Source organism: Molothrus ater, chromosome 12 (assembly GCF_012460135.2).
Source record: "Molothrus ater isolate BHLD 08-10-18 breed brown headed cowbird chromosome 12, BPBGC_Mater_1.1, whole genome shotgun sequence".
NCBI classification, from domain to species: Eukaryota; Metazoa; Chordata; class Aves; order Passeriformes; family Icteridae; genus Molothrus; species Molothrus ater.
The window spans coordinates 5,075,532-5,101,683 of record NC_050489.2 but is presented as its reverse complement, the minus strand read 5'-3'; the positions used below and the strand labels follow the sequence as shown (position 1 = coordinate 5,101,683).

At 41.4% G+C, this 26,152-nt stretch overlaps 1 protein-coding gene across 1 annotated transcript in view; it reads right to left on the bottom strand.

Annotated features, from left to right (window-relative positions):
- Nucleotides 1-206: 206 nt before the first annotated feature.
- The window catches only part of ADAMTS18 (ADAM metallopeptidase with thrombospondin type 1 motif 18), a 75,445-nt gene continuing 49,499 nt past the window's right edge, over nt 207-26,152 (bottom strand). Inside the window, exons 16-23 of the mRNA XM_036390294.2 lie at nt 24,951-25,195; nt 14,324-14,465; nt 12,992-13,118; nt 8,277-8,481; nt 5,617-5,808; nt 5,056-5,268; nt 3,904-4,051; nt 207-322 (exon numbers count right to left, since the gene is read on the bottom strand). Of these exons, the coding sequence (XP_036246187.1) occupies nt 207-322; nt 3,904-4,051; nt 5,056-5,268; nt 5,617-5,808; nt 8,277-8,481; nt 12,992-13,118; nt 14,324-14,465; nt 24,951-25,195 (1,388 nt within the window). The remainder of the gene's footprint in view (nt 323-3,903; nt 4,052-5,055; nt 5,269-5,616; nt 5,809-8,276; nt 8,482-12,991; nt 13,119-14,323; nt 14,466-24,950; nt 25,196-26,152) is intronic.

Sequence of the window (26,152 nt, the reverse complement as noted above, 5' to 3'; positions counted from 1 at the left end):
TCAGCAAATTAAGAAAAAATAAGAAAGAAACATTCCTTTTTCAACATAAATCCAACAATTACTGTACCTCAGACATTCCCTTAGAAAAAATGTCTCTCCCATCAGTGGTTTATGTGGCACCATGTCTTGCCTCAAAGCAGAGATAAATCCAACATAACTTGAAGAAGAGAATCCTGTCACTGAAGGGTTCAGATAACACGCTGCTATCAGTTCTTCTTCGTACATGATTTACAACATTGCTTGCCATAAAATTTGTGGTTACAGACACCGTGCTGGGGCACCAGATGACACCAAGTGAAGAAATCCACACAAGAAGGATCATCTGAAGGAGAGAAAACCAAGCAATGTGGTAAGACTGTGTTTTAGCAAGTCTGCAAGTCGGGCAATAGTCCCACGCCCTTGTATGCCTTTGATAATATTAAAAACATGATGGGTGACTTGATTCAAAGGAGAAGAAACATGAATGAGCTTTCATCTCAAAAATACTAGTTTCTTGCTTTATTTTAAGAGCCATTAAATTTTTGCCAAGAGATTTGTTAACTTGATCAAGATAGAACAAATATTATAGGGGGGTCAAAAGCTGAAGGAATTAAAAAATTTGGATCACACTTCGTAGCTCAGGAAGACAGGAGGAAGTTCCACATTAGAGGATAAAAAAAGCCATCTGTGTTTTACATCTCTGATTACAGTTGCTCCAAACCCAGGTACTCATACAAATGAGCCTACTCCATATTTGGTACCAGTTGCTGGCTGCCATCATCATCATCATCATGTGGAGTTCACTTGCACACAGACCTCATGGAACTCAGAATGCCTGGGCCCTGCACAAAGAGCTCTGCTCTGTGCTTGTATTCCTGCACTTTCTGGAGACACTTCTTTCTCTCCCTTTTACTCTGCAGGGAACCTCAGAAATCTCTTTTCTCAGACACTTCAGTTAGGTGTCATGATTTAGCTTTTAGGGTCCTCACTATGCCATGTTGGCAAAATCTTAATTAACTGGAATGGGAGAAGAGACTTGTTAACCATGGTTAGTTCTCAAAAGCCCAGCTTTTCTTTACAAATACAGCCAAATTATAGTTTTCAATTAAAATCCTGTTACTCTTCAATTTATGTACAGATATCATTTATACACACAGCTCCATGGCTTTAAAAACACCTTGTAGCTGCTTCTCTCTTGTTTTCAGTGGATGCTTTATGTTTCTTTAAAAGAGGAGAGTGATTATTCATATGGGTGATTTATAAACAAATTCACCATGTCGGAGAGAGCAGTAAGACTCAATGGGGTTTAGCAAAATTTATAGCTAAACTGAAATCTCCTGCGAGCATGGGTAAAGATTTTGTTCAGCTCTCAGAACTACTGTTTACATGGTCAATAAAAGGAATTTACAAGGAGACTGAACAAAAATCTAGCCACCACTGTCTGCATTCTTAGATCAGTTACTGAGTCAGTAGATAAATGCTCCCTCACAGAGCACAGACACTTCTGCGTGTTCCATGGGCCAGGAGGCATCTCCATCTCTCTATAGCAACTTATTTGGTTTAATCACCACTGCTCTTTTTTTATTTCCTTTTATATGATGGCAAACCTTTATCACCCTACCTTTATCACCCTAAAATTTATTTGAGTGAAAAAGAAAATAATTTAATAGTAATAGTTCTTTTAAAATGCCATTTTTCCTCAGGTTTAAAAAACATTAACTAGTCTTTAAACTCTAATGGTAGGGAAGAAAAATACTGTTCTTGAACAGGAACTGGGGAGCTCAGGACTGAACTGCAGCCTTCCCACTCCACTGCACTGCCTTTCTGTTCTGCATGGAGTGTCAGGAGGGATCCAGCTGGGAGTTCAGCACCAGACTTCCCATTCCTTCACCTGCTGCCACCAGACAGAAATTGGGAGGGCCCAAAGCACACAAGAGATGAAAAGTGCACACCACACATAGGAAGGAAAGCTGTTTTGATGAAGACAGGAAGGAGCTCTCCTGCCATGAAAGGGTGAATTAAAAAAAAAATTAGAAATTACTGTTTAAGAAAAAAGTATGAGCACTAAGGAAGCCACGTTAATAAATCTTAAGTGTCCCCTTTGAAGATCAGAGGGCAATGCTAATATTGCAGAGGTATGGCTGAAATTGGGACCTAATCCAAGGACTATTGGAAGGAACACAAAGAGTCCTACAGAATTCAGTGGGTGGGGATCAGGCAGTCAGGTCCTTATTTCTATTTACCCAAGTATTTATAAGTTGTTTAGATTTTCATTCATTTGAAGCAGCTGAATTTACTTTGAGTTACGGTGACCGTAACTGCATCTAGAGAGGGATGGAAATGACCCAGTTTGTCTAGGAAAGTGTGCAAACTCTCCCTGAAACATTAATTTCTTGCCTGTGATCACTGAGCTGGAGCTGCGTGGCTGATATAGAGACTGATTTGCTTCAATGTGATTCCAGCCCAGCTGGTTTCCTCTCTTTTTGCTGCTTTAGACAGAAAGTTAGAGAGCAGCAAGGAGATAATTGATCTCTAGAGCCTGAAGGCCCAGGTATAATAAAGGGGAAAGGGCTCCTGCAGATGTGAGGAGAGAGAGAAGCAGGCCAAGGCCAAAATTAATTGCAGACAGTACTTCAGACATGAAATATAGCAGGGGAAAACAGAGGTGAAAGAAAAGTCCTTGCTATATCCTAACAGAAAAGGAAGTTATACAGAAACTCTGAAGTACAGCAGAACCTTTTAGGAATGTTAATTTGAAGTGTTAGGAACATTTACTGATAAAAACAGCAGAACTATTTAATTATCCCTTTTAGGACCATTTCATCTCCATACTCTTGTTTGGATTCAGGTCCCCTGATAGATGAGTCTGATAGCCTGCATGTCTCAGGCTGATGCAGCAGAAAGGTCTGCTAGGATCTCACTGGGTTTCACAGGGGTTTTGTGCACAGGGAATGCCAGGAATTGGGCAGACAGACGTGGGGGTGGTTGGCTAATGTCAGTTTACAAGATGCAGGGCCAGAGCTTGACCTCTGCTCCCAGCTCCATTACCACCTTCCTCACGCAGTCCAGCCTAGATTTTATAGAGGTTGCTTTCAGCTCCCAGTTTGAAAAAGGTCAATTAATGTGCAGTATTTTGAAAGTCACAGTTTAAAGTGCTATAGCATACCTAGATAAGCAGATTATGTGGGACAAACATGGACCTCCATGAGCATTTTTCATGCAGTTAGGAAAGAGTCACAAACAGTAATCACCCTGTAAGCAAATATCTGGAACAGGGTAATGCACCACTCTTTGTCTGTGGTGGTGCTGAGAGAATTCCCCTTCCCTCATTCCATGTGACACAAAACCCCTTGCTCCCCCCTCCCTTCTCACATTGAAGAGGTGGAGAGATAGAGTAGACATGAAAGTGGAGAGAGACCCTAATTTCATGTTCCCTGACTGCCTGTCATGCACTGGTCAGAAGCAGTAAGAAGGACATTCTAGGTAAAGCAATTTTGGAGTCCCAGGAGCTGGGTGGAGTCTGGAAGACTAAAAATATATGGCAAATTCTTATTGTTTAGTTCCAAAGTTGCTATTATTCATCAAAAGCAGTACCAACCAGCATAGAATGCTTGTTTTTTTTTACAAGAGAGTAATAAAGATGCAGTCCAGAACCAAACAGCATGACTTTTTCACATACTTTTAACATATGCTTTTTTAAAAAAATCTCCAGTACCAGTTGTACTCCCAAGTCTGCTTTAAGAGGGCTCACTTGGTGAAGAAGAGATACTGTTAATATCAGAGAGTGACTGTAAATCTGGAAGTCTGGGATAAAAATCATCTATAAAAGACAGGCCAGATCAGTGGTGTAGAGAAAAGGTGATGTTTGCTGGGTATAGAACTCTAAGCAACAAGCCTGCTACAGCATCTTGAGCTGAGTTTTACCTCTTTTCACGGGGACTGGGCAGAAGTTGGTGTTGCAGGCTCTCAGGACAGCTGGTTTCTGCTGGGGCAGGCAGCCAGCAGCTGGCCTGCCCTGGCGCAGGCACTGCACGCTCCGCGTCTGCACTCCCCCGCCGCAGGTCACCGTGCACTGAGCAGAGGGAAAACAAAACCTTGGCTTCATTGCAGAGACTCTGAGAGCCCTGAGAGCCAAAGGGAGAGCTTTCAAGGGCCTTGGGTGAGACTTTCAAAGCAAGAGAGGTCAGGATCAGGTGTGCTGCTGTCCACCAAGCCCCATCAGGACCAACTTTTCAAAGACGTGTGTCTCTTGTGGTTATTTAAGGACTCAGCTGAAAATCTGGTTCCTTACTTAGACATCAAGACAGAAACTGAACATTTTAGAAACCTGTTCCTGATTGTTTGCATGGATTTCTTTTGATCTCTAAGCCTCTGGACCCAACCCTGCTGCCTGAACACAGATAAAAATCCCATCAGAACCATAATTATGGCGGTATCTGGGGAAAACCACTATGGGTTTGTAGGAGGAGCTATGAAGTATTTTAAAATTAATAAGCCTTTTACTTGTATGTGTTTCATGAAAAGTTGTCTTTAAGATAAATGTGATCATTTTCATCTGATTGCAATTGTCAGGCATACATTGTTTCATGTAAATATTATTAAATGGGTGCGTGTCTCATTGATATATGACTCATAAAGTAGATAAGTTCCAGAAATACAGAAGCTTGTTTGCAAGAATGTAGAAACAAATACAGACTGATCCCACAATTAATCATAGTATTTAGGGAATTCCAGGCAATCTGTGCAGATGCTCAAATACACTGTGCATAGAGATATGCAGTAGTTAAACTACAGTGCACTTTGAAGAAGACTGAGAAGAAAGTGTTGGAAAATGGGTGTGGAATGTAGTGCCTGTCAAGCATGAATAACATTTTTAAGGATAACATTCTTCAGTTTCAGGACAAAGCACTGAGCTGTACCAAAGTACGTGATGGATGTGGACCAGCTGCATCCCATCTCAGTGTCTGAGTGGTGTGGTCCTCCTCAGGGAATGGCCCCGTGCAGGAGGCACCTGGGGCCTGTGAGCACTGGAGGCAGCTCCTCTGTGCCATGCCACCTCTGATTGCCCATTCCTACCTGCTGCCAGGGCGAGGAATACCAGCCAGACACCATGTTATACAACGTCTGTGATGGACAGGCTCCCTTGTTGCAAGCTTCCTCTAGGCTGGTGTTTGGTTTCTTGATGTTCCTGCATCTCCTCTGGGGGAAGGTGACCAATTTCCCGTGGACGCTCTTCTCGCCGCATTTGAGTTCTCGCTGCCGCAGGCCGGGCCCACAGGAGGCTGAGCACTGCAGAGGCAAAGCACAGCTTCTACAGCCTCACAAACACAGGCAGATAAAGGGGAACTTGTGATGTGTCAGACACCCCAAACTGTGCATTGTAAAAGCATCTCAGAACTAATCCCAGAAAGCCCATGCTCCATAAAGGGTAAACTGAAATATGAACCCCAGACAGTGATTAACAAAGACATTGGGGTCCATCCATCTACATCTGGGGTTTACAGCCCCTCACCTAGAATACCTGATTTTCAAACCACAGCTCAGCTGTCTTTCCTCCCCATGGTTTGTTTGTCCCTGAGCCAGTATTGCCAAGAGCAGCCAGGGAAGGCAGTGAGCCATGAAACTGCACCACTTTACCTCACTCCAGGAAGAAATCACCCACTGGAGCCGGTCATTTTTGGGACAGCGTCCGAGCACACAGGTCTGCTGGGACTCAGGCTTAGGCTCTGTGCTGCACATGCTTTCAGGCAAGATTTTCACCTTGGGAGAACCAGGACTCTTGCAGTAGACATCTCGTTTCTTAATACCTCTCCCACAAGTCTTGGAGCACTGTGATGGGAAGAAACACTTCTTTGAATTGGAGGAAATGAAAACTGGCATCATTTGCATTTTCCAGCAGAGCACAGAAAGGATGCCTAATGTGCTGTACAGCTGCCATCGTGATATAAGTAAACCTGAAATTCTATTGGTAAATAAGTAACAGCAACATCTGTGTGTCACTTCTAAAACATTGTCCTAAGTGCTTTCTTAAATGTAAGCTGTGAACTCTCTCAGCCCCCATGTAGAACAGACAAGTAATCTCTTTTCCATAGATGAGGTAACTTGGACTTGTGAGCAAAATGCTTTTTCCCTGCTCAGCATAGTTGAAAGCTGGTCCTAAGCTCCCACCACAGAATCTTCCATGGCAAGATGCTCTCAGCTATTTGTCATTTTGTCCTCACCTTGGCCTAGAGGGATGAGACCGAGGCAGAGGAAACTGCCCAGGGAATTGATACATAACTCCACCAAAGGAGACAGAATCTGATACAGACAATGGTTAAGGAGATGCTTTAGTTGCCAACTGCAGCGTAGGACGAGTCACCAGGATAAATATGCATTGCTGAGCCGTGGTTCAGTGGAACAGACATGCTGTGGTTTGCACTGCCTTTCATACAACAAAATGCCTGAATGAGCCATTTGTGAGGAAATGAAGCAAAGAGCCCTGAAATAATGCTGCCAGCTTCCTACCTTCTTGCATCCTCTTCTAACTGTCCTTTCTACTAATAATTATGGGGCATGTTCCAAGGCAGAATCACTCAATGTATCAAATTACAAATGTCTTTAAAAGACTTCATGAAAGCACCGTTGTGTTGAGGGTGTAACAAATATCTGCATGCTGAAAATCCGTGGGTTTAATCCTTCCCCCAAAAAAATGATCTTTTCATTTAAAATGACACTGATTTCTGCAGAGAGCCTGGGTTTAGATTAGATGTTAGGAAGAAATTCCTCCTCTGAGAGTGGGCAGGCCCTGGCACAGGGTGCCCAGAGCAGCTGGGGCTGCCCCTGGATCCCTGGCAGTGCCCAAGCCCAGGTTGGACAGGGCTTGGAGCAGCCTGGGACAGTGGAAGGTGTCCCTGCCATGGCAGGGGGCAGGACTGGATGAGCTTTAAGGTTCCTTCCAACCTAAACCATTCTATGATTCTATGATTTTACATTTTTTTTCCTCTCACCACCTTTAAGTCTGTAATATAACAGTTTTGAGCTGAATCTTAAAACTTTTACTAACTTGTGCAATAAGCCTGTTCACTATATTCAGCAGGACTGGTGAACTTAATTTTTATGGCCTTATTTGAGAATTGTAACTTGAATTTTACACCTCTTAAAGAGGAGGAAAACAGATTTTTTTTGTAATGGTCTTATTTATTTATTTGTTTATTTATTTATTTATTTGCCTTAGAAGAAAGAAAGTTTGTAAGTGTGAATGTATTTGAAGACCTGGTTTATAAAATCTTCTGCTACACTCAGGTTTTCTTCAGACACACTGAAAGAAAAAGTCCTTTTTTGAGAGTTGTGCTAGACTACTGAATAGTTACTCATCTGTTAGAGAACATTACAGGGCACTTTGTGTTCAGCTGGGGGTGCTGAGGTCAAGATGTTCTTGAACACCTAAAGAGTGACAGCACCAAGAACAAAACACATAAGTAATACATTTTTCAGCTAATTGAAATTCACTTAGCTGATTGAATTTCAATTAGCTGAAAAATGTATTACTTGAATCTCACTAAATGAAGACAGAAAAATAAAATCAACGTAGATCCTTTTATAAGGGTACTGTCAGCTCTCTCTTAAAACCCAGATGTGTGATTTATTTGAAGGACAATTTCATTTATCCTTATATGAACAGCATCAACAGCAGTGAAAGATGGAGCAGAGCTGAGTTTTGTGTGTTTTTAGCTTAGGTGTTTCAGTGTCAAGTGTGTAAAGCAGGGTATGCACAAAGGAATTTGTCCTCATGGCAATAGCTGCAGCAGCACTGCTTGCAGGAGAGTTACTCTAGCAAAGGCATAAGCACAGAAGTGAGTAGTCAATGTATAAATCCCAAATTTATCAATCCACAATCCATAGACACAGGTGCATTAATATGCAACTCTAACCCCAAATATTTCTCCATTCCTTGACTGCCTACCATCTCTAAGAGAAGTCACTACTGCTTGGGAAGTAATCTCATAGATGGTTGTTGGTCAGAGAGCCTTAAATTATGAATCCAGAAGGAATTTTCCATCTGTTTGTATGTACCTAAAAGAACACCACATGCCCACTTCTGGCAAGTCCTCATGTGCCAGCTCCTCTGAAGGCTGGTTACAATGCACATTTAGTTTACATGTTTATACAAACATGGTTTATATATTATCTTCAAGAAAAAAACTACATGCAAAACACTGATCTCCACAAAGTTTGCTGTGTTCTTTTGGGGGAGAATTTTTTGCAGTGTCTTCATTATGCCAGCAGACAAAAATGTAAGTTTTTCTCCAAATTACCTGAGACCACGGGCCAAGGCTCCATTCGGGTGGGCAGTCCTGAGCACTGCACACTTGCACCTGTGCTGGGGTGCTGACAGGACACAGGGAATGGGCCACCACCTCCTCTCTTTGGAAAGCCCTTTTCTGGACACACTGAATGAGACGACTTTGCTGTCCCCCTCCACAAGACTTGCTGCATGTGCTCCATTCACCTGCTGACCAGCTTAAAGGAGGAAACGTGTGTTAGAAACACAGGAGTGCAATTAGCTGTAGAAAATCAATAAAAACAGCCACCTATCAAATGTGAATTATCCAGGGATCCTGCTCAGCCCGTCTCCTGGTGTACTGGTATCTGTTCAAGCAATCAAAAAGCTGCAGTCACATGATCTATTTTCAAAGCATGGAACTTTCTGCTAGGGATGAAATACAAGTCACTCAACTAGAAAAACAAGTATTGTTTATTTTATAGCTTTTACCCACTAGAACCAGCTTTTCTCTGAATCTGACCTGGAATCCTGCATTCCACAGGGACTGAAAGAGATGCTGCTATTGAGGCAGGTGGAGTACTTAGAAGATAGAATTAGATAAAGTAGAATTAGATAAGATAGAATTTAGTTGAGTATGTACGACTGTGTTTGTGCTGAGATACACTCCACTCACACAGGGTGACAAATGTTGGCATTTCTGTCAAACCCTACTGGCCCTACAGGTATTCATCAAAAAGAACTTGCTTGTTAAAAGCAGCAGGCCCTGATGTCCTGAGGAAATGAAAAGGCTCTGAAAGGCTGAGAGAGCTGGGGCCGTTCAGCCTGGAAAAACAGAGGCTCCAGGGTGACTTAAGTGCATCCCTCCAGTACCTGAGGGAAGCCTGGAAGAGAGCTGGAGAGGCACTTTTCACAAGGGAATGCACAAGGAAAAGGGGGAATGGCTTTAAGCTGAAGGAGGGCAGGTTTAGATTTGATATAAGGAAAGGAATTGTTCCCTGGCAGGGTGGGCAGGCCCTGGCACAGGTGCCCAGAGCAGCTGGGGCTGCCCCTGCATCCCTGGCAGTGCCCAAGGCCAGGCTGGACACTGGGGCTGGAGCAGCCTGGGACAGTGGAAGGTGTCCCTGCCATGGCAGGGGTGGCACTGGATGAGCTTTAAGGTCCCTTCTGACCCAAAGCACACTGTGACTTTATGATTCTCTAACTCAATGCTTTACATATCCTCAGACTAATAAATCTGGCAGACAGCTGATGCAGAATCTAAATAAAACAGAGGCAATTTAACCAGCACAAGCTGTTGGGCAATGTGTGCTCAGGCACGGGGACACTGCAGTTTACACGCCATGTCCCTCAAGTGACACAAAGTCTGAGGAGTTATTGCCAATTGCTTGGGCTAAGTTCAGTTTTGAAATGCCAGGAGCTGCTCACTATTTCTATTCTTGAAGCTCTGAGGGTCCCCAGGTGTTGTGGGACACTTTGCAAACATGCAACCAAGTGTCTTTGTCCTTGAAGGCTTCCTACATAAGACCATAATCACAGCCAGATAGGAAAACAGAAGTGAAAAAGCAGAAGAAATTATGAATGACTAAATAATTACTTACTGAGAACTCTTATTCAAAGACCCAGCACTGAAATTAAACTAAAGATTTTTAAACAGTTTGACAAATTTTTAGTAATTTATGTCATGGAAAAGGTTTTCTTCTCACATCTGACCACTTGGCCGATCCTGCTTCCACAGTTTCTCACAGCATCAATCCTGTGATCACAGGAATAGCTGCTTACATAAAGCTTTAGTGACAAGAAATCTTCTTCATCCTGTGTGAAAGATGCACAGGGTCCCATTTGCCTGTCTATTCACAGCTGCTTGAAAACAAAGCTAATTTTAATTGTAAAAAATTTATGAAAAGCCAATTTTTGAAAAATGTCTTTGGGAATAGAAGAAATCCCAGCTCTCAGTATCTAGCAACTTCAGAAACTGCCAAAAGTAGTGAGAAATGTAAAAGGCACTAATTTAAGGACAAAGAAATATTAATGTGAAAAGTCAGTCATTATGTAATTCCAGAACATGTCAGAAGTTTCCTTTTTGTCTGATTTATAAATATTTGGACCATTGAACTACAGACTTCTGAAAAAAGAGTTTTAATCCATTTTACAACTTCTAATTAGTTTGCCTTGATGTTTCTGACAATGGCCATTGGTGGAGTGACCAAAAGTGTTCATTTTAAGAGCTTATTCACCATAACTGCCCAGAAAGTTCCCCTCTTCACAGAGCAGAGGGCAGTAAACCTACTTTAATGTCCTCTAGTACACTTCCATTTTCCAAGATTATCTGGGCTGTGATCCAAGAGTATCTTTCATTAGTTCAAATAACTAAATAATTATGACCAGATTTGGCAGCGCTGAAATCCAGCAACAGCAGTGTGCAGTGCTGGTGCCTGTCTGTGTGGGACAGTAGTTTGGGCTCTCTCAGACTAATCAGCCTTTGTTCTTATGCAGCAATTATTCCTCACTGACCTTTACAAGTCTGGAGCCTCTTTTATGTCCCCAAACTGACACACTTGTATCTCATCTGTCACCTCCTTCCCCTGCCTGTTCTGCCTGGTGTATTTGGGTTTGCTTTATTTGCTGGCTGTTAAACATTCTTTTGTTTCCTCCATGGTATTTATTAATCCTATTTTTTTTTCTGTTGGCAGTCTTGGGTTTATGGGAAATATTACATGCTGTGAGTTTCTGGGCAGATTCCTCAGCAGAGATATCCTGGCACAGTTGCACTCAGCTGAATGGCAACCTGTTAATTTAAGGCATGTTCCTACATGTAGATCCTCCATGCATTAATCTATCCTAAGGATTTTAAGAATAATTAATTAGTGAGTTGAACTATTTTTCCCTAGAGGTTCTTGGGGCTTTTACATGGTTTTTTTTTGTACTCCTTTTATGGTTCAACTCATTAATTTTGTTTTAAAGTAGTAAATCATAGAATAGCTGTGATTTCAGTACAAAAACATTGCACTGTTTGTCAAAACGAATATTCAGCATTTTCATGGTAAATATATATCAGAGGATGTTCAAAATATGTCAGGATCTCAGGTTATCAGAAACAGAAATTTTGTGTGTGGTCAATAAAGGTAAATCTGATTTGGGTGGAGCTTTATAGCATAATGATGCCACATCAAAACAAAGGTAAGCAGAAAGAGCTTAGAAAGACTCCTGCAGACATCACAGACAATACAGTTCTGTGTTCATTGGATAAAAATAGTCCTGGCAGAAGATAAGTTGCACATGAAAACATTGTGTTTGGCTACAAAGTTTACTTAAAATTGGTATTGAGAAAATCATGTGGCTAAACGCAATCTAAAGGAACTGCTGAAGCAGTAACATGGGGCTCTCATGTCACAAGGTATCATTATTTAAACCTTATCTCCTATCCTTTTGTGGTCATAGTGTGTAATTTGGCATTTGGGTTTGGTGTACTCTGCTGTACTCTTTAAATTTGCAGGAAATTCCAAACTATTACTGAATTATTTTTCAGTATGTTCAACATATTGCAAAGTATGGATTTTTAAGTAAAACCAAAGTCACTACAGAACATATTCATCTTTTTGCTTTGACCCACCATGCTCTCCTAGACTGGGAGGGATGAGGAATGCTTCCTATTAAACATCATAAAATGGGATATTTTATGAACTATGGGAGCAGGCTTAGCCAACTGCTTTTACTGTTGCTTTTATCACCCCAGAGTAAAACCAGCAGATGACGCCAGGTCTGGACCCTTCCTCCACTTCTTCTGCTTCAATGCGCCTTCAAGTGTATTTACTTCCCACTGAGACTGAAACACTCTTAATTTTTTCAATATATTCCTTTAGAAAATCTCCTGTTTTGGAGGCTGAAATGTCCGATCCAACATAATACAGCTCTTCTGATCTTTAATATAAAATTAAAATAATGCTGAGGTTGCAAATTCAGGAATCCAAAAGACAAATAACCAGTGGAAGAAAGATGGCCACAGTGTCCTTTAATCTATGCATTTTTATCCTAAGCCACATAATACTGTGTTTAATTATATAAGCACAGAACTTTTTTTTTTCCAAAGGACCCCTACTTCAGCTACTATAAATCAGTGTTAACTCCCTTGGTTTTTAAATTGATTTAGACCAGCTGGGTTCTAAGTGCTTATCTATATGTCAATGTCTCCCTTTGCATCTTGCCTTTCTTACATCTTTTAGAAAATAAGATTGTTCACAAAGGTAACGCCTTCATAGATATTTTTGTGGGCACCAGAAACTTTGCTGACAGCTCATTTGGTTCAGATAGTCCTCTTTGTGGCATCACAATCCTCTGTGGGATATTTTGTCCAAAAAATCACTAATTACACTGCACAAGACTCTTTTAGCCTAATCTAATACGTGGAATGTGAGTCATGGGGCCGAGCTTCCACACAGGGAGTAGCACTTTACTCAGGAAATGGGCTTAGTGATTCAAGATGAGGAAAGGTGGCAGAAGGAGCCCCTGAGAAAGCTGGATTTGCCCTGTGTCACCACAGCACAGAGACAGAGCCCTCAGGAGCCTTTGCTTTAGGCACCAGACCCAAAACCCTTCTGGGAGCCTTGGGCAGAGCATCCTCAACAATTCCTGGTTCCCAGAGCACCAGGGGTTCATCCAGCAGGCAAACAATTCCCCCTGAGAGGATTCCCTTCATGGCACAGCCAGGCACAGGAACAGGCAGCAGGCACAAAACCCCAGAGAACTCACTAGGCTGGGCAGGGGTTTGTGTTGCACAGTTTGGTTTCAGTCAAAGGCTTTGTCCTTGGGCCACAAAAGGAGGCGTTGACTCGTGCACGATGATCTTCCAAACAAATTGCTTTTGCTGTAATGTGTCCTGTGGAAGTGTCAGAAAAGAAAACACTATAATAAACCTGTATTTGAAATGTAAGAGAAAAAAGTAGTAGGGAACAATTTTAACTAAACAATCTAAACTCATCCTTGCTACAAATGCGCTGACTTGAACTAAATAAAATATGGGTTTATGTGGCAACATGTTTTTTGCATTGATTTCCCTCTCTGTAGCACAGATACTACTGAAGTCAGATAAATATTTTAGCTATAAACAAGAGATTTGAAGACTGTTCCCCCAGCAAAAATTAGTAATTATTCAAGTCCTAATTGCCTGCAGACACTAACAGTGCTCGCTTAGAGCCCTCTTCACACACTTGGAAACTGCAAATAAACATTCAGTAAATAATAAATTAACATTCTTTTTACAGTGAATCTCTACAGACTCCAGAGTTCTGCAGGTACCTGTACCTTAGACTCAGTCAAGTGTCAGCAGCAGGACAATTACAGAAATGCCTTAAGTGATTTTATAGATTTATCTTTTAACTGAGATCTATCATTCACCTCACACATGGTTCATTGGGCACAGTGAATCAAATTTGGAAACAAGACTGTTTTCACCATTTTTATATCCATGCTGCAGCCTTTTAAGGAGAAGGAAGAAAATACAGCTGTCATATTTTATGGCTACAGGGCTCCTGGTGGATCTTTCTTCCATAAACCATTTACTGAGATGCTGTGAAGTTCTGACACTGCACCAGCAAGGTATTCCTGAATTTCACCTGAACTTTTTTGCCAATACAGGAGCATTTCCTTCAGTGCCCAGTTGTATCCTTTGGTATTACAGACTTCCCACATGCCAGCTTTTTGCTTTCATAACATCTCAGATATACTTTCACTGACAAAACATGCAGGATTTATAAAAAGAAATAGGTGTCTGTGCAAGAAAAGAGGAAATCAAAGTGCATAATTAATTTCCACATTACTTCAACAGGGAAGATATGATATGCATATGAGTTGACCTAAACAAAAAAGACTGACTCACTGGCATGACTATTTTTTACTCTAAAGGCCATACCAAGTTATTTCCTCTGTGTTCTAAGTTATCAGATGAAAAAAATAAGGACCAGGTGTTCAGTGTAAACCCCTGTATGTATCAATATATATTTGCAAACTCAAAGGCAGCTGAAAAGCCTTGAGATGCTTAAAAAAATGAAAAAGAAGAGGCTTGGCAATGGGAAAGTCACCTACCACCACCACAGGTTGCTGAGCACTCAGACTGCACCGTCACCCAGGAGTAGCTGTGCTTCCTGACAGATGTCTTGTTTTCAATGATGCTTTTGGCAAGTGTATATTCCCAAGAAATTCCAGGGTTTTTGCCTTGTAACAGGATCTGTAGAGGGATATTTGGGGGTTGTCGTTTTTTTTAAAAAAAAGGTGGGGAGGAGGTAAAAGAAGGGATTCTGTCAGTCTGAAGGAAGATGAACTAAACAAGATACACACAAAATATACAGACACAAAGCATGCTTGTGAGAGGATTTTCAGGAGACCCAAAGGAAAGACCATCAAAGCAATTCCTAAACAGCAAATCATTGCCTGGAAAAACACCTGCAGGTCTGAAAGAGAGGGTGCAGAAACAGAATCCCCTCCTGACAATCAGGGGCACCTGACTGGGTCAGAGCAGCAGCACTGCCTCCAGCAGAGGTGGAACACCACCCCCAGAACATCACCCTTGAGCAGGGGCTGGACTCTGCCTGGGGCACTGCAGGACATGGATTTGGCATCTGGGCATGGGAGGCATCTCCTCTCTTCAGCAAAGCCCTGGCTGATCCTTCCAGCTGTGGGTGAGGGTCCCTGGTGACACCGAGTCCCCAGGCAGACAAAGAAGAGCTGCATTATTGCAAAACCCAGGCCTTTCTCAGTTACACAGCTTTAAATCATAACATACATAGTTCAACCAACACTCATACACCATGATGTGAACACCTAATGGTTATATAACTTGTTTTTCTACGCCTAATTCAGCTGGGTCACTTTCCCACAGTCCTTTCCTACTTAGCTGGCCTGAGCCATGGTTTACAAGGCCTTCCCTTTTATCCCTTTATTTTACCCCTAATGCAACATCTAGCAAGGAGGAAGCCTTTGCCCACCAAGCAGGACTCAGATGCTTTCCTGGCAGAAGCTTGAGCAAAGCAGCATCTGTGGGGTTGCTTCCTCAGTTCTTGGGGCTAAGGGTATGAAACACAAGTCTCTTTCTTGTAAAAAAACTCTTTCCATGCAGACTGGTGATAAATTTTGTTTGTAAGACCCTCAGCTGGAATTTTTCTCATGGTGATTGAAGCTGATAAAGTTTCAGTGCAGGAGAGAACCTGTCCTTAGGTGTCTACAGAGCAAAAAAGGATTGGAAAAATCCTGTTTTCCAATAGTGAATATTTTATTCACTATTTCAGCATAATGTGTTGGAAAATTTATAGAAAGTGTGATTAGTGACTATAATAACAATCTCTGTCATCTAACTCAGGGAGCCCAGCTCTCAAGGGTGTACTATTTTAGTGGTGAATTATATTGCAGTTTTCATTCACTGTATTAATTTCAAGATTGAATTATAATCACTGCAAGATGCACGAACAACTGACACATACCTAAATTTGGGGAGAAATTTCTACTTAACAAAATTTATTTTAGAAACTTTTGGCAGCAAAGTGCATTCATATCCACACTTAGTAGAAACAGTGTGGGAGTTTACAGTTACAGAGCTCTAATGACTTTTAACTCTTCACCAATATGGATCCTGTCACAGTAACATAAAGAGCAGGTGCAGTTAACCTCAGTTCCTAAATTTGCTTTTTCATAAGCATTAGCATTCCAAGTACAATTCAAGTCTATGTTTAATAATTGACATTCAAAATATTAATAACTTATCAGTGAAGTTTACATAATACCTGACCTGAGAACTTAAGCAATCCATACAAGTACAACTCATCTCTGTAGAGACTGGTTTCATAAAATAGCAACAAACTTGCATTTATGTTAAGACTGAGAAATCTAATAACATTTGGAAATGTAGCCAAGAGTTTTAAAGTGTTCTGCAAATGTACCTATTGGAACACAGAAATTGCCCATGACAGTGAAAATTCAGACCAAATTTACATGACCTGCAGCTCAATAATGTTGAACACATGAAGGATCTGGACTGCACAGTGTTTACTTTTCTAGAAGAAAGAAAAAATGAATGCTATAATTTCTATTCTTAGTAGCCAAAGATTTTATTTCAGTCAAGAAACCTCAATAATGATCCAAACTGAGAAAACAGCAATTAGGGCTGCAAAAGGCAAACACTTCCAAGTGAATTGAAGAGTATGTGCCTTCTCCTGGGAGGATTCATATTAGAAATTCCTTCAAGCACAGATAAATCCAGTATTTCATGTGAATTTTTCAGCCATCCAAGCTTAATTCATGAGCACCTTAAAATAACAGTGAGGTTATGGAAGAAATAGATATAAGAGTGATCACTGACCTCTCTTTTGAATGAAAATTCTTGGTAGAAATAGGATTACCAGATCTGCTTTAGGGATGAGTTATAAATGCAAATATATATCACAGCTATTTTACAAGAACAGGATTAAAATGGAATACTCTGGAATTAGGAAACATGAGAACTGAGACTGCTGTGCAACTCCTCTCTGCCCTGCACAGATGCACCCCAGACCTCAGGATCTCTTTCTGCCACCCCAGGACACCTCCACAGTGTCCAGCGCATGGGGCTCACGAAGGAGCAGCTCACAAAGCTCTGTATTTCACTCCAGGCTCCTTCCTCAGGGTGTGCTTCTGCACCCCAGCTGCTCTACTCTATTCAAACCATTCCCAGTGTCACTTTTTTGGGGACTTTTCTTTTTCCCTTGCTTATTCATCTTTATCTGATGTAAATGTGATAAGATTTAGCAGCCCCTTCAGATGAAGGGGCACATCTCTTCTGAAAAATACTATAGGATGCATAATGTTTGACCGAGTTTTCATCAGGAGCACAATACTATTGCAGAGCTGCAATTTTGCCAAAGTAATGTTTTTATTTTCACAAATCTACCAGACTGCTGACAGCAAAAAGTCCAGCTGTTAAAACAGCTGCTCTAGAGTTTGAATATTGAAATCCAAGTCCACTGGTGTTACAGATAAAACAGGTTGCAACAATGTGCTCACTCCTCTCAAGGACAAATTGAGACAAATATCTGAAGCATAAAGCTTCAGAACATGTGCTTCAGAAAAAATGCAGTGTGTTAACTGCAGTAAGAACTGAGCCCTCTAACACTATTTTTCACTTAAAACAATGCCTTCCTTGCTTCTTCTTACAGGCCAGACCTCAAAATATTTTAATTTACATTTACTCATCCTCCAAGTCTAAGGTATTAGCACAGATCTCGGCATCTTAGGCAGCCAGAAACACTTTCTCCCATTTCAGTGGGTGCTCTGTGTTCCTTCAAGAGCAGAGGCTGAAATTCTGTCTGGCCTTTTAATAAATTTTGTCAAAGGAGGAGGAGGTTTTGTCTATACCACAAAACCTTGTGTAAGGGTTAGTCCTCATCTCATTTGACTCTGACAACTGTCATAAAACTGTGCTGTGCCAGTGGCCAAAAAGCAGCAAAGTTTAAAACTTTTCTAATAAAAATATCTTGAAGTATTAGACTGAACATTTGTCTTCTGAAAGTGCTCTTTGTGACACTGGAGGCAAGGAACAGATGGAATGCATTCTGAACACAGTTCAGAGCAGGAAAGGGGGAGGATGAGAAGGTAAGAGTGGCAGTTTTACTCCTGTTAGAGCAATACTCTGCTGGTGCTTTAGCAGAGTGAAGGGGATGGTCTGGGACAAGTGGGAGCAAGCCCCATGAGAATCCTTCCTTTCAGAGAGCAGGCAACGGTGCAAGGAGCTCACAGCTGGGTGGGTGCCTGGGGCGCAAATCCTTCACACCAGGCAAGCTGGGCCATACACATTTTAAAACCTTGGGCCACAGCCCCTCCTTGCACGCTGGGAAGTTGCCACAATTCTAACAGGAGGCAGGAGAAGGGAACTTCCTCTCCATTTCCTGGCCAGAAGCCGAAGCCAGAGCCCCTTCCCACCCAGCAGGCAACAAGAGGGAATGTTTACCAAGCAGGAGCAGCATCACTGTCTCTCCTCCTGTATCATCCAAGCCATGCAGAAAAAGGGCAAAATCAAACTATGAAGCAGTATTGGAGACAAAAATATTGCAGGGCACAAAAAACATATGCTTTGAAGTTCCTGGTGCTCAGCTGAACAATAGTACATGGTGTATAATGTCTGACTGAGTTTTCATCAGGAATGCAATACTATTGCAAAGTTGCAATTTTGCCAAAGTAACGAGCATATAAAAAGTTTTCTATCGTATTTTCAAACATTCATTATAAAGCCCCTTCTTAACAACCCAATAACTGAAGTCTGCATATTCAGCCAAGTTATCAGACCTACAAATTTGGAAAGACCTCCAGCGCTAGTCTACTTAACTGGACTCATTCCAGCATCTTTTCAGCCAACTGGCATTTGCTCCCAAATTTACAGCTGGCAAACAACCTCCTTAAACATTTCCAGTTCCTCAACAGAACTGTTTAATGTCTACCTTTAACACACCAACCACCTGACTTCAGACACAGCACTCAGCAGCTCTGACCGCAGGGCGCAGAGTTATAAAATTTACAGCTTCTTGAGCTGGAAAACCACAGCTCTGTGGCTGGAATCTGCTGGATCTATTCCGAAGGAAAGGAGCTGTGCCTTTAGCTTACGGCACAAAATGTTAAAACAATGGATAAATTGAACTCTCCTGAGAAAAGAACCTTTTCCTTTTGCTGCTAATTTTGAATAAATTCTCTACATTAGCTGTGCATCTGCTCCTTTGTTTGAGATTTTTTTTTTCTCATGGCCATCCTAAGTTTCCAATATAATATTCTATTTTGCAGGTCAGATTTTTAAAGAGTCTACTAACATTGCTTTGCTATGATTGACTTGGCGTTTTCCAGTAGTTTTTTATTGTAAGATGTGCATATGAAGTTACTTTTAGCACACTGAATTAAGAGAGATTAATTGATACAAGCAAAGTTCCTATTCCTTCCATGATGTTTTGTTCCATGTATAGGAAGGAATATTAATGCCTGGCTTGTAGCATGCTGGAAAAAAATCTCTCTTATCTCTATGGAGGACTAACAGACATTTACAAATCACTTACAGAGAGAAGCTGAGCACAGAGGAAAATAATCCAGGTAAAAAGAACTATTTTCATCTGCATGTGCCCAGTTCACAAAATGGGCAAGAGCCCAAACTCTGAATCCCAGCATCCAGAATGTCTTTGATCTGCATCCTCAAGCTGCACCTACATTGCAAACATTATCTACACTTCCTGGCTCATCCCCATGCTTTGGAGGCCTTGGATAATGTCTTTAGGGGGATGTACCAGCCTGCAGGGAGGGCAGACAGAGAAGTCTCTGTGAGGACATGTGCCTGGCTGTGCTCTGCTTGCCACCTGCAGCTCTCATCCACTGGGGATCTACATGGTGTTTAATAAATATTGTAACATCCAATATCCTAAGCCGCATTCTGATTTCTCTGTTCAATCAGGGTTAATTCCATGGATTTATATGAATTTATTCTGGTATATTTAAGCATGCAGCATGGTTCTAGTGGAAAAATGTTTAAAACAAGTATTAAAACTAGTCTGCTGTCCTCAATGGGCAGTTATTGGATGGGATCCTTGACAGTGGCAGAACCACGGCTTCAAAGGAAAGTGAGACAACACCTGTTTGGAAAGCAGTAAAGGAAGAATTAACCACTGGGTACTTAAGCCAAACCTTAAAACAAAAGGGGTTTTATCTCTTCAGTACTTCTAAAATAACTTTAAACACAGTCCTAACTAAAAGCTTATGACAAACTACTGTTTTTCAAGTCCACTAAGGTCATTAAAAGGAAAAAAAAAAGGAAAAAAAAGAAAAGAAGTATCCTTGAAAGGGTCCTATATGATCTCATTTCTACTTCAGCTGTTTCAAATTTATCTTCCATTGTTATTATGCTCCATTTTTTCACTGTTCACATGCTAAATGTACAACCTTCAGGGATGCTGTCCAGCTAATCTCTCCTCACTACAGGAGAACCCTTTTATCCATTGTATTGAGTCAACATCTGTATCTTATAAGTACATCTTAGGTCCCTTTAGCCTACTTTCTCTTCAGGGGAAATCAGTACAAATTTATCATCTAGTAGCTAATAATAAATGTAATCCTTTATAACTGCAACTTGGCTTTCTCCCAGTGGCAGCTACATCATCAGCAAAGCCATTCCACCTGGCCTCCCTTCTCCTGTTTTCCCCTATTGATAAAGAGGAAGTGATTTACTGGATTTAATTAGATGTATTCCTGCCTTGAAGCTCCATTCACCTTCTCTTCCTGTGGATGTCTGCCTCTTTACAAAGCATCCTTTCCATCTGTTACTTATTGATGTTAAAATAAACTCTCTTTATTTCACAAAGATGTCACAATTTCTTGATTTAATGTTTCACCAACTTTGAGGTAAACTTCACGGAGGATTCTCATCCTGGAAAGCTTTGCTTTCTCCAATTGTGTTTTACTTCTCAAACCAGTCAATTCTTCCTTCATCTGCTTATTGACAGAATGGGACACAAAAATTACAAAACTCTCATGTTTTTAAATTAGTTCCTCAATCCCTGGCCATGCAGCCTTTTTCATGCCCACAAAAAGTTTTGTTCTCTTGTGCCCTTTCAGAATCTTTCTCAGCATTTGAGTGAGTTGTGGAGGGTGGCTGAATATTTCACCAAATGAGTGTCCCCAGTGAGCCCCACAGGTGACAGAGCCCTGTGGGAACTCTCCTTCTCCAAAGGATTTTCAGCGGCTGGTGGTGCCCACTGGCAGCCCTTGTTTGCAAAGCTAGATAATTAATGATAAATATACTGACTGTTTCTCCTCAAGTTAAATATCTTTCCGTTAACATAACAACCTTGAAAAGGTCTTTAAACAGGAAGAACTGACCTTGGATTACCTAGGTCTAAATAAGAGATAAATGAGCTGAAGTATTCAGCTACATTAAAAAAAAATTAAAAAGGTTTCTGCTTAAGATGAGACAAATATGCTACGAAAACTATATTTTAAAAAGCTGGTATCAATTTCTAGATTAGCATCTACCATATTTCTACCCCTCTGACCACTGACCAGTATTTCATGCAATCTAAATTGGGCCATTTCAGTGACTGTCTTCTAAATCTATGAATATCTTTTGTTTCAGCTTTTACTGGCTTTTGAAAACCCATAACCACAAAAAATATCAGTTATGTTAACTTCAGAAGGACACTGATACACAAATTCTGAAGGACATCAGTTTACTGGGTTTTCCTTTCCCTCTCTCTGTGAAATCAATTCCTGAACAATCCAGAAGGGATCCTGATGAATCATAAAGCCTCATCATGCATTCACCCTCCCAGCAGTTGTGCTCAGGAAATACTAGTCATGCATATTAATTCCACATTCATCTTACAATGTTCTCCTCTTCAGAAAATATCTGGCCACTACAGTTTGTACTTTTTCTCCCACAACCCAGTTAAATTACAGAGTCACTATTCTTTGTCTTTTTTAGTATGATTCATTCCCATAATTACATATCTATATTATATAGAAGTATAGATATGGAGGGGAGGGTTTGGTGAAATTCTAGGGTAAATAAGAAGAGCAATCTATATCTTTTTGTGGTCTCTCACCCATTTTTGAATAGTGTTGAGGACAGCAATGTCTGATGAAATGAAACGTGCTCAGCTGAACTATAGAAAAGCCTGACAGAAAAGCAGATGCATAGGAACACAGTGTACAATAAAATATAAATACACCACATCTCATAGAACTGCAAGGCTGAACTTGTGGTGTGCAAGGCAATGGGAAATTTTAAGATTCTTTTTTTTCTTATTTGCATCTCCTTCTGCTCTCTCAAGACATGCTTCAGTTGTCTCTTTCCAGAAAATATTTTGGAGAATGACTGCATTTCAAAGGAAGTGATTGCCTTGAGCACAGACTTGCCAGACCTGTCTGGTCCCATCCTCTCCTGGGAATGTTGCTCAGAGGACGTGCACAGCCTGAGCTTCCTGGATACCTGCAGCCTGCTTTGCATGCAGAAACAAAGGCAAAAACCTGGACCATTTCAGCCACCACACAAATCTCTACCAAAATTTTAACTGCAGAATGAAATGGGCACGAGCTGTGTTAATCTGGAATTCAGTCATAGATGGATGGCAATAAATACAGCTGCAAAACCTTCCTTTTATTTTCAGCCCACCTGAATAATAAAAGCTCCTGTGTTATACATACAATTTATCCATGTCCTCAATACCTGCAGTGCACCATTTAACTAGGGCTCACACTGAATTATTTTGGAAGAAAAACAACAGCCCTAATCTAGGAAAAAAGTATTAAATATCATTTGAATACAGCCTAATTAAAAAAAAAAATTAAAATCTAAAGATTACAGGAAGAAGTTGAAGTCCAAACCCTGGAAAACCTTATCTTACATAAAGCTAATTTAGTTGAATAAAAAATTGCAGCAGGACAGTTTTGTGTGCTTCTTTGAAAATTATAGGTGAGATAAAAATGAAAACAAAGCTAAACTGTAGTATGCTTAAACATTCCCTTTTTTCAGCCTACTATCAGTTTCTGGTATTTAGAGCTGAAGCAGGATTTGTTTCACTATTATGGCTGCAAGCAGACATTCAGCAATCTTGTTTCTCAAAACATATTTCTTCAGTTTTCTGTCATTTTTGCTTCTTAGAGTTACTGGTAAGTTATAAATAATGCGGATCTCTGAACAGAAAATTCTGCTTCTTTTTTTTTTTTTTTTCCAAAATTGAGCTTGCTGAATTTTCCTAAATTATTAAATGGGGAAAAAAACATTTTAAATCCAGTTCATAGATGTGTGTAATTGGGGAACACATAACATTTTTAGTCATTAGAATCCCCAGCTACCAATGTCAGTGGTGTAGGTATTTCAATAAAAATGCAAGGGAAGTTAAATAAGCTCTGAAAGGAGCAACAGCCTCCAGTTAAATGTTACATCTTAATAAAACTGTTTAGCATAATTTGAAAGGATGAAAATAGAAGTGTTATTTGGCATTAATTTCTTTTCTTTAATCTTTATTCTGCAAAGTATGTGCCTGATATGCAGCCAAGTCTTCCTGCAGGCGATTTATTATTCATACTTCAGCTCTCTAATAATAATAATAGAGCTCAAATCTACTTTGGGTTATGACAAATAAGATTCCTGGGAGTTCAGCTTAACATTTCATAGTATTTGTAAGTGTGGTGGTTTTGGTGTAAGGCAGATGGTTTGCAGGGAGGGAAGCATGTCTGGAGCTTTGGAGACCAAACTGGTTGGACTAAAGGAAGATCCCTATGAACACACACACCCAAAATGAAAATTCTTCAATGAAGAAAAATGTTGCAAAAGCCATTGTGAATTGTGATGGCAATTTGTGGAGAGACAAACCCTTAGCCCATGTCAAACTGCCTGTTCTAAAACTTGTGTTCCCTCTACAGAGGTCTAACATGCCCATGCTCCAGGGCCTTCAGTAGTTCCAAGGACACATTTCAGTCCATTACTCAGCCAGCAGGAAGAGCAGCAAAGCTCTTCACTATTCGAAACACACACTCCTCTGGACACTTGTGAAAGCTTTAAAAACCCTTGAGGGATATACTTCATGTCCCAGTCTGTGCTTGCTCTTTCTTGGTTTAACAGGCCCAAGCTGGGCGAGGGAGCAGATCCCAGAGCCTGGGACATGGGATGGGGACAAGGACAGCAGGATGCTGCCATGGCCAGGGGGCACAGCACAGCCTGGGATATGGGATGGGGGCAAGGACAGCAGGATGCTGCCATGGCCAGGGGGCACAGCACCCAGTGCCACGCTCCCCAGGGGCATGCATGTTCCAGAGTGCTGCTGGAAGGTGTGGGAAGGAACTGAATCCCTGCTGGGGAGGGATCCTTCCTTCTCACAGGGAAGGAAGGATTCACCAAAACAGATCCAACAGCTGAGTTACAGAGACAAAAAGCTGCTAGAGTTGAAAAGGGCAAACTAATGGAGCTAACAGGAAGCAAAGCCCTGGATGATTCAGCCAGAAATGGCCCCTCATATATTCTGATGCATTTAGAAGAAAATCTAACTAAGCAACCTAATGCACAAAGAGGTTTTTCTCAGAACAGCAGTAGCAAAGGCCAATTTTAAAATTTTAAGACTTGAACTAACCATGTAAGTACCAAGTTTCCTTTCTGCTTACAATAGTTTCAACACAGGACATCTAGCAAACAAAGCAGGTGACACAAATTTGCTTGTGAGTTAAACAGATATAATAGAATAACTGAACCTACAGAAATTCATTCTGCAGGAACCTGTATGTGGTATTTTGACTGCATTCCAAGGTCGATGTGAAAATGGCTCCACTCACCTGCAGTTTCAGAAGCATTATTTGAACCTGTAACCATTGAGCATTGACATAATGGTACCTTTAATTTTTACATTATTGGATTTTAATGCAGGCCATGTATGGGAGGCATTCATAATCTCCATCACCACCGTGCAACTCAGGAATTATGCTATAGGGTGTTTTATGCACCTTCCTTTTCACTGAATTTGTGACAGTTTAGTAAACCTCAGACCTCGGTAAAGCAGTGAAAGGCCTTTCAATCCAGCATGATTGACCACTCAATTAAGTCTGAATGCTATCATGACTCAACACTATTCTCTAATCTCTCTGAGAGCCCCAGTGCAGAGCTGAAGCTGTCGTCACCAACTCTGTAATGGACATCAGGGCAAGAACAAACAGAAGCCAGGCTTACTTCAAAGACCAGCGTCTCATTAGTGGGTCCTGCCGCGAAGAGACTCTCGGGCTGGTTGAAGGAGCGTTGGTAATCAAAAACTGTCCCGGCAAAAGGGAACTTCCCTGGCCAGTCGATGGTCCAGTCTCCTGTCAGGTAGTACCTGCTGGCCAGGCTGCGCACGGCCAGGTAGCTGGGGGAGACGTGCAGCTCCTGCAGCTGGATGCTGCGCGCGCCCGCCGGCACCGTCACCACCGTGTAATAGTCTGTGAGGAGAGCAGGCAGCAACGAGTTGGCAGCTGGCACACACTGAGCCGGCTCATCTCCCCGAGCCCCTTTCAAAATCAGCACACTTCAGAAGATGCACAGCTCTTCCGACCCACCAACCATTTTCACCAGGAAAAAGCAGTTCTGATTTTAACATCCCCCCCCTCGCCCCGCCCCATGCAGCCTGTAACCAGAGGAACTCTGAGGTATTTCAATTCCTGAAATTTTTCCTTGTGATTAAAGGCAAGAAAAAGCAAGTTCACCTCAGAAAAATTCAGAGCACACTAATGGTGGCCCCACTGTAGCTTTTGCTATCATTCCCTGCAGTAGTTGAACGTACTACTGCCAAGCACAAGGGCTGTGAGGTGAGGTGAGGTGCACTGGGATGCAGAGTCTTCACAAAGCCCTGGATACCAGAGGATCTCCCTGCTGCCAGCCAGGGCTCCATTACTACATCCTGGACAATTTCCTGGCCTATATTACTGCAGTAAGGACATGTCTTGTGACCAACAGCAAAGAGATGCTCAAAATACCCCTGTGCATACTGAAATCTTATCTGAGTTTTATGCCTGAAAAACTGCAGAGTGGTGAGATTATTTCCCAAGAAGCCTGTGACAGTCAACTAAGGAAAAGTCCACCTCCCAGTGCCTGGAGCTTCCACTGAAACAGCTTCCAGACTACTTAATTTGATAATGGACATGGAAATACTGTCATGTTTGGCATTATGCTATGTATTACTTTGTATATGTTCCACAGTCCCATCCCAGTCAGAGCTGCTGACAGCTATTTTTTCACTTGCCTGAATCCTAAAATCTCTTTTCAGAGGAAATTCACATGTGTAAAGGGAAAATGTGGCTTAAGAAACAAGAGAATTGTTTAACTGACCAAGACTTATGCTCAGAGCCTTCTTGTTACCAAGAAACAGGAGAAATGTGAACTCTCCTCTCACTCTCCCT